The sequence below is a fragment of the Spea bombifrons genome, chromosome 2 (assembly GCF_027358695.1).
Source record: "Spea bombifrons isolate aSpeBom1 chromosome 2, aSpeBom1.2.pri, whole genome shotgun sequence".
In the NCBI taxonomy this organism is placed as follows: domain Eukaryota; kingdom Metazoa; phylum Chordata; class Amphibia; order Anura; family Pelobatidae; genus Spea; species Spea bombifrons.
In genome coordinates, this window is record NC_071088.1 from 135791866 (window position 1) to 135800554 (window position 8689).

Genomic DNA, 8689 nt, shown 5'->3' on the forward strand with positions numbered 1-8689 from the left:
AGACCTCATGGTCACATTCTGTGCTTTACCAACTCGCTTTGGCATGCCATTAAGATAGCTACATCTAGTGTCAGTTCAGGCTCCGGTTGCAACTTCTGTGACACATCAGCATCAGCTATACCAATAACAATTCGGTCTCGGATGTGTTCCTCCTTAGGAGGACCAAATTCACAGTACTCTGCCAGTTCATATAAACTGCGTACAAAGGACTCCACAGACTCTCCTGCTAGCTGACTGCTTTTATAGAAACTGGCCCTTTCATGGATTACATTTCTCCTTGGGACAAAATGGGCACTCAGTTTGTCCATGACAATATCAAAGTTATATTCTTCCCCTTCCTGGAAAATGAATGCATTATATATGGGCTCTACATCCTTCCCCATGGCATACACGAGTGAGTTAACCTGTACCTCTCCACTCTCCTTATCCAATTTTGAAGCGATGCGAAACCGGGAGAACCTTTGACGCCATGCTGGCCATGCTGTAGGCTGGGAGAAATCAAAGGGTTCAGGAGGCTGAAACTTGGGCATGCTGGCAAACTTGCAGAATGTAAATGCAGGGTAAACAGCACTTCTGACACCATGTCATGAAATATACACTCCAGTAGATCTTCTGTCAACTGCTTTATTCATGAAACATTTAACATACACAGGCAGTGTCTGTCATGGCTGCTGTCTGTTACTCTCTCTCTGGAGTCAGTCCCCAATGTGACTCCTCCCACTCATTGTAACTTTGTTAGCAGGCCTGCTCCCATGACAACAAGTATTATGGGAGTGTCATGGTCTGGGCCTACATGAGTGCTGCCGGCACTGGGGAGCTACAGTTCATTGAGGGAACCATGAATGCCAACATGTACTGATGTACTGAAGCAGAGCATGATCCCCTCCCTTCGGAGACTGGGCCCCAGGACAGTATTCCAACATAACGACCCCAAACACACCTCCAAGATGACCACTGCCTTGCTAAAGAAGCAGAGGGTAAAGGTGATGGACTGGCCAAGCAGGTCTCCCGACCTAAACCCTATTGAGCATCTGTGGGGCATCCTCAAACAGAAGGTGGGGGAGCACAAGGTCTCTAACATCCACTGGTTGGCAGTCATAGAAGCCCTATGACAGAGCACCAAAAGGTCACGTAACGCTGGTGCTCCGTTATAGATGCCCCCAGAGGAAGTGCTGGCAACAGCGGAGGTTACCAGAGAGGAGGATCCAGATCCCCTGCAGCATTTGCTCTGGAAAAAAATAGTCTTATAATCAAGCAAATACGATATATATTCTTGGATTTTTTTATACAGTCTGTTAATTACATTTAAACCTATAAACAAATTAGAAATATAACTCAAAATCATACAGATATTTTTTTAAGTGAAACTGGATCTGTCATTTTTTTTCTAGGCCTTTGTAAGGTTGGGTGGAAGAGACATTCCATTAATTTATAAAGCGCCAGTGGATTCCATAGCTCTGTTACAAGAGAGGATAATTAAATATTTAAGAAAGACAATTTCAATTGACAATAAAATTAACATGTTAGATACTAGTACAGAAGAAGTGGGCCCTGCTCTTGCAAGCCCTGCATATGAGATATACTTTTGATACATGGACAACATCTATAAGTAGTTTTGATACATTAATTTATGCTAAAAGTTAAGAAGACTTCTGCAGATCTGTTTGATCTCCTTTGTCCTGAGACAATAGATGATTGGATTGGCCATATGGGGTACATACGTATAGATGCATAGAATCAAAATACTCTGATCGGTGGTAAACATCGGATAAATCTGATTGGCCGAGTAAAAAAACACCCGAGGGGTATAATATAACCCGATGACAATCAAATGTGTGGAACATGTGTAAAACGCTTTTTTTCCATTAACAAATTGGCTGGAGGATTGAATTGTTGTCAGAATAATTATATAAGAAGAAATAATGAAACATAATGGCCCCAGTAGGACGACCATTGCAAGGCTAAAAACCACCTGTCTCGTATAAGTAATGTCCGTACAAGACAATGCATTTACACCCATGTTGGTACAGAAACAACCGATAATTTTATAACGACCACAGTAGGAAATTTGAGCATTCAGGTAAAGGATAACGAAGGCAATAGACGTTGTCATGATCCAAGAGAGGCAACATGAAAGGCCAGTGACTCTGTTGGTCATTATAGAAGGGTATCGAAGGGGTTTGCAGATGGCCACATATCGGTCAACAGCCATTAGCATCATGATAAAGGAATCCATAGTACCCAGGTAATGGACGCTGAACATCTGGAACAAACACTCAGAAAAGGACATTGATCCGCTTCCAAACCAATACCGGGCGACAATCTTGGGCAGTGTTAATGTGTCGAAAATGAGATCAGAAGCTGCAAGATTGGCGATGATCACATACATCGGTTGGTATAACTGTTTCTTCATAATAACCAAGCCGATCACGGTGCCGTTTGCGGCCAGAGATATGATGTAGACCAAAAACAATGTGGCAGACACCAAGTTAAAGTATTTCTCCTGGAGCCCAGGAAACCCAACGAGTTCTACGTTAAAGGCTTTGGACCGGTTGGCCATGGTGCGGTACGAGAGACCTGGGAGGAGAGTTCAGAAAGAATTGTATTGACTATCCAAAGATGCTTTACAAGAAATACATTATTCTGTTACAATGTTTGAAATTTACTTTAAATATGCTTTTGAAACGGGCGCCTTATTAAAATACTACATTTTATACAAATAATAAAACTACAGAATATTAATTATATAGTATTTCAATATTTTTTACTATTTCCTATATTTTTTTCTCTCATTTTGTTATATCCCAGACCTTTTATTTCCGTAGATACCAATGACCTCATTATAAAGCTGTTAAGGATGAAGCAGGTGTAAAAGCGTCCATTGGGAAATCCTGCATAAACTATTATATATATATATATATATATATATATATATATATATATATATATATATATGTGCATTATGTATATATATTGTAAACATCACACTATTAATTCCTCATTCATCCCTATTCTATTTATGTTAATCCTATTTTGCCACAATTTCCAAAAGACAATACATGTTATACATGTAATTTACCATTTATTTATCCTATTTTAAAGTCTCAAATCTTAATCAGTCGTTGCTCTTACATTTAGGATAGCTTTATGCTTTAAGAAAACACCATGGACTCAATAAGGTTTGAGATTTTTAGGACAAGAATAATCAGCAAAAGGGATGGGCCAAATTCTAATTTATTATATCTATAATAAATATTATATTATTGTATATTATATTATACATATTATATATTCTAATTTATGTTTTAACTATTCTAGGTTTCTACTAGAACTTATACAACTTAGAACTTGTATAGCGCATTAATGTTTTTTAGGAGTAAAAGAGATCGGATATCTAGCATGAATTATGGAGGATTAATTATAGGAAGGAATGTTCAGAAGCAGACTAACACTACATAAGACCTTTAGCGTGTAGACTACTCCTTTGTTCTATAAAGTAGGTTGCAAAATATTTAAATAAACTCAATTAGATGAGTAGCCATGGAAAACAGAATTGGGGATATATGTGCTCAGCAGTAAAATGATGAGCAGGACCAACCAGAAAAAGATCCAGAAGGGATCTTAGAGACCAAAGGTGACATCGAGACAAAGCTCTGGCTTTAAGCCAACAGAAGTCACTCAGAAAGTCAGGTAGTCCCACTCAGCCCATGTAGTCTGTCCATTTTTCCTCCTCTAAAGACCTAAGTCAGTCGTTGGCCTTGTCTGGCTGGATTGTGATGATTCACTAGTGATAAGAAACTATTGGGTTTCCTCTTGGAATCACATTAAGTTGAATAGCAAGAGTGTAAAGTTGTCTTAGAAACAAAGAAACATAGAATTTGGGAAGATCAGACCCATTTGGCCCATCTGGTCTGGCCGTTATTCCTCAAACCTTAATCAGTCGTTGGTCTCGCCTTAGATTCAGGAGCCATATGCCTATCCCATGCATGTGTAAATTTCCTCACTGTACCACGTCTGCTGGGACGCTGCTTCACTTATCTACCACCCTCTCAGTAAAACAGGTAGCTGGAAAGATTACAGGAAACAAATAAAAAAGACAATACCATATAGAATACAGCACACAAGACTAAAATATAAAATCTAAAGGCATTTCTTTCCCATTAAACAGAGCTCTTAAAATGATTTTAGTCATTTAACCGTTCCGTTTGGAAATCTAATTTCAAAATAACTTGAAATGGCTTAATAAAAGGCTTTAAAGAAAAAACACAGTTTCAGCATTTTTAAACACAAAGCTGAATTAAAAGTTTGCCATAAGTCTAATCACAATGCACATTTTCCACATCTGATAATAAAATTTTCATTAACCCTCACTTACCCAGTAAGAAAGCGTAAGACTTCAAATAAGACTGTCGTTAGTCGACTAAAGTCTCACTATTGATGCAGAAAACGTTCAATTCGGAAGACGCAGAATGAGACGCGGCTGATATGTGCCTTACTGGCACTGTCTACACATTTTATACACCGCGGCACCCATGTGGTAAACTCTCTGGGCACCAATTAGTGGTGTATGCGGAAAAAAGTCTATGCAATAAGAAATATCATAGTATATCCACTTATGAAGACTAGACAATATCTCCGCCAACATTAAATACTTATGAATTTGGAACCATAAAATAAAATATTTTTAATATAGTACGCCCTGATTTTTATATCATGCCCCTAGATTGATAACACATTTATAAATCTTTGCATGCAATTTTGCATTAGTATTAAGATAACTTCCAGAACGGGTTAAATTAATGAAATATTAATCTGACATTTTTGATATAGAAAAAAATTTCTAGTTTCTACCCATAACCTACTAACCCAGACACGGTGAGGTTCCAGCAAGTTCAACTATAAAAGAACAGAAAACTTTTATACTGTTATAGTTCAACCAGAGGCAGACGGCCCAGGGCACAGGGGGGCAATTCCCAACCTGGCCAGGGTGTGAGCGCAGCACGGTAATAGTGTAAGTATGTAATAGTGTGATTAGTGTAAGTATGTAATAGCGTGAGGGTATGAGTGAGATAAAATGTGTAGATGGTGTTGGGGGTGCCAGGTGCCAACCCTCCTTGATGCCCTCGCATTCCCTTCTTGATGCCCTTATTCCTGTACGCATATGCCAGGTACACCAAAGGAAACCATTATTATCCACAAGTACTGGCAGCATGGAAAAATAGTGACCTCAAGACTGAAGGCAATTGTTACAGTTAATAAACTTGTTGTGAGACTAACATGTGATGTAGTAAGTTTGGTAGGGTGCCCATACCTAGTAACTTGTTGGGTTTGGTCCACGGCTCCGTTATCAAAGATGTTATCTATATTCAGAAATATTTTCCTTGTTATATTTGATCTGGGAAGTATCCATATTTCAAAAGGGGCAGCTACCAGTAGTTATGCGGACCACCATTGCCATTAAAATTACAATTGAGTTGAGGGAGGCCAAGGGGGAGCGTTCCCCGAGTCACATTATATTGAAATATGGCCCTGGGAGTATTCACTAAACCTGTAGTGAATCCCTTCCACTACAGGACTTCTGTGGGAAAGACAAGTATTTTCATCGCATTTTCTTGCCCTCCACAAGGTTAATTGCCTCCTACCACTGCAATCACCACCCCCTTGGATAATAAGGGTTCAGGGACACTGTTTTAATTAGTTTTAATACTTCTTTCATTTTTCTTTTTTATTATTTTTATGGTTTTTTTGTGTTGTGTTTATTAAATGTAGAGATCAAAGACAATAAAAAATAATGTATAACAGTACAATACATTATTATTATTACAGAGCTGTATGAATCTGCACAATCAGCAGTCAAATATCAACTTTGTACTATTATGGCTTTTCTTATATTTTACAGTTTTACTTAGACAGCCTAAGCGTAAAGGCTGGGAACAGGGGGGAGAGGAGAGGAAAGAACAAAAAAGAAGAAGAAGAGGAAAGGTAGTGTGAGGAAGAGCCAGAGAGAAGAAAGCGAGGAATGTGGCGGACAAAGGTCATGGCCCTAGCTCCTGTCGTCAAAGGTTGTCACCTGGTGTTAGATTTGAGTGTTTGTGTATCCACAACAGCCAAGGGCTTCACATTTTCTGGTATTTTGTCATAGAATTGTTGGCCTGTGCATAAATATCTGCAGATTTTTCATGTTGCCTGCTCCAGTTGTTGAGTACTCACTTTCCCATAATGACTGGCTAAGAGTCATGGGAAATGTATTCTCAACAGATCAACTAACCCTAGTTGCAGTGCATGTTTGAAATAAACTACCTTGTGTCTGCAGCATTCAAACGTTGTCTTTGCCTAAATGTGGACTCTGTGTCTGTGAAGGAGCAGCTGCCAGAGTGAAGGGGAGGAGACCAGGTAGATGGAGAGGAAGAGAGCAGACCAAACCACTCTGACAGCAGCAGGGTGTACAGAATTAAAAATTAAAAGCTTTTTTTGCTACAGGTGTTTTTTTCCTCACTATGTCTAGTTTACCTGCTCTAAACAGCCTGTTTCCCACTCCCCTTCTACTGCTTAAGCCATCTTCTTTGCATTTTCAAGTTCCATGACCGTATCACTAATCCTATCACACCTTGGACTACAACAATACTCTATAAGTGGGCATGCCAGATAACCTGTTCTCCTTACTACAGGCAATCCAGAATGCTACGACCAGAATCAATACATTTTCGTTGATTTGAGGAAACTGCATTGGCTACTGGTAATGGAACTCTCAAACGCCTTATGATGGTACATCAGGAACTATGTAAAAGTGGTCATTCTACCAGAAACCTTCGCTCCTCCTCAACTGCCTTCGCTAGAAGTAGGACATATGGCATGGAAAAACAAGGAGGCCTTTCACCTTCTGTAAAAGGTGCATGGCTCTGGAACGCCCTCCCACCACCTATCAGGACAACAGAAGACCACCCCACATTCAGCCGGAAACTAAAGAACTGGCTCCTCTATCTGTCAGCCTCTTGATCTCTCTTGCTTTTCCATGACAACCCACACCCTATTCTTTCCCTTTTCTGGTCACCTTAAGCACATTGAACAGGGTTTATGCCGTTTATGCACTAAATACGCTAATACTGTAGATAGATAAACACATTTATTATTTTCTGCCATCATAACCTATCCCTATATTCACTTTCCCGTCCTGAAGTTCTCTCCCATCTTCTCACCTCACCCTTTCAAAGGCTGCCTCAACCAATTAACAGAAATCAGCAACTTAGCAATGGGGAGAGGGTTAAAGGATTTATGTTGTTTTATGTACAGTTGTATGTAGTAAGATAATGGAGCATTGAAAAGAAATTAATTTTGTCTCACATTGTTCTAATAAACATAGTTTATCTACAGATCTGGAGATTGCCATTGTAGGCACTTGTGGGGTGTTTTGGTCAAATTCCAAGTGTCTCTGGAAAATTCAGACTTACATTGGTTACCCCAAGTTTGTATGATAATTTATTAGGTTCTGTCTAGCAGGGGCATACCTAGAGTTTTTGGCACCCGGGGCAGATCCTGTATGTGGCAACCCCTCCAAAACAAATGCTTAACTGTATGTCAGTCAACTGGAAAAAATAGAAATCTGGAAAAATAAACTATTAACTCATAAATAAATTAAATAAGTTTAAATAATGTTTACTGAACACATATGGTACAGCGTAATTCCCACCACTATACACAGAGCCAGACACTGACGGTAGTGCACTATAACCCCTATCACTATATACTAAGTCAGACATTGACGTAGTAGGCCTCTGCTCCTGAAACAGCCTGCCTGTGCCACCTCTGCCCCCCAATCAGCCTGCCTATGCCACCTCTGCCCCCTCTAATCAGCCTACCTGCCCCTAAACACTAACTCACTACTGACTTACTAACTTCATTCATTCACCCATTCCCTCTCCCACACCCCCTTACCTCTCTTGCATGTTTCACTGGTCTGGGGGCCGACTGTCAAAACATCTATGCGGCCCGACGGCTGCCTAACTCTGGCCCACGTTCCTGCTCCCCCTGTGCAGGAAAAGAGTTTCCTCATATAGAGTGTGGGCACCACAGCAGTAAGCTGCGGGCCTGCATTAGGCAGCTGTCAGGCCACTGGGCATCCCACAAATGAGTGGCACCTGGGGCGGACCATCCCCTTTGCCCCCCTTTAGGTACACTACTGCTGTCTAGTAGACTGGGCTACCGAAACACACGCTATACAGCTGTCATAAGCCTTGGATTTCATAAAAACTCAAAGTTTAACCAAAAAATTGGGGCTGTTGATGGAGTAATAATTGTGGAGATCCAACATAAGGGGGGTTCCCAATGCATACATTATTTTAACCTATAAAAACCAAAACATAGGTTTTTATATATTTATTTAGAAATATTTACCAAAAAAAAAAAAAATATATGTTGAAATTTATCTCATTTTTGAATAGCTAGAACTACAAAAATATACGATTTATCAAAATCCCAAAGTGGCTGCTCAGATAAAACTCGTCATTGTCATGAGTGCTTCGATCTCCAAAAAGTATTTTATCTGTTCTCTATTTCCGAACTTTTTTCCTAATCTTTGTTGCATCTTAAAAAAAAATGTAAACTGTCTTTTGGTTATTTTTGAACGGTTCAGTCCTGCCTTTACTAGCGATCTAGAGAAGGTGTTTAATTCATGAACAATATTTAATTAACA

The 8689-nt window shown here is 39.6% G+C and overlaps 1 protein-coding gene across 1 annotated transcript; it reads right to left on the reverse strand.

The window, feature by feature from the left end:
• Positions 1 to 1633: 1633 nt before the first annotated feature.
• Positions 1634 to 2569, reverse strand: LOC128473889 (olfactory receptor 688-like). Its single transcript, XM_053456111.1, has one exon. The coding sequence runs from the start codon at positions 2558 to 2560 to the stop codon at positions 1634 to 1636; it is 927 nt and encodes a 308-aa protein (XP_053312086.1). The 5' UTR covers positions 2561 to 2569.
• Between the last annotated feature and the right edge of the window lie 6120 nt (positions 2570 to 8689).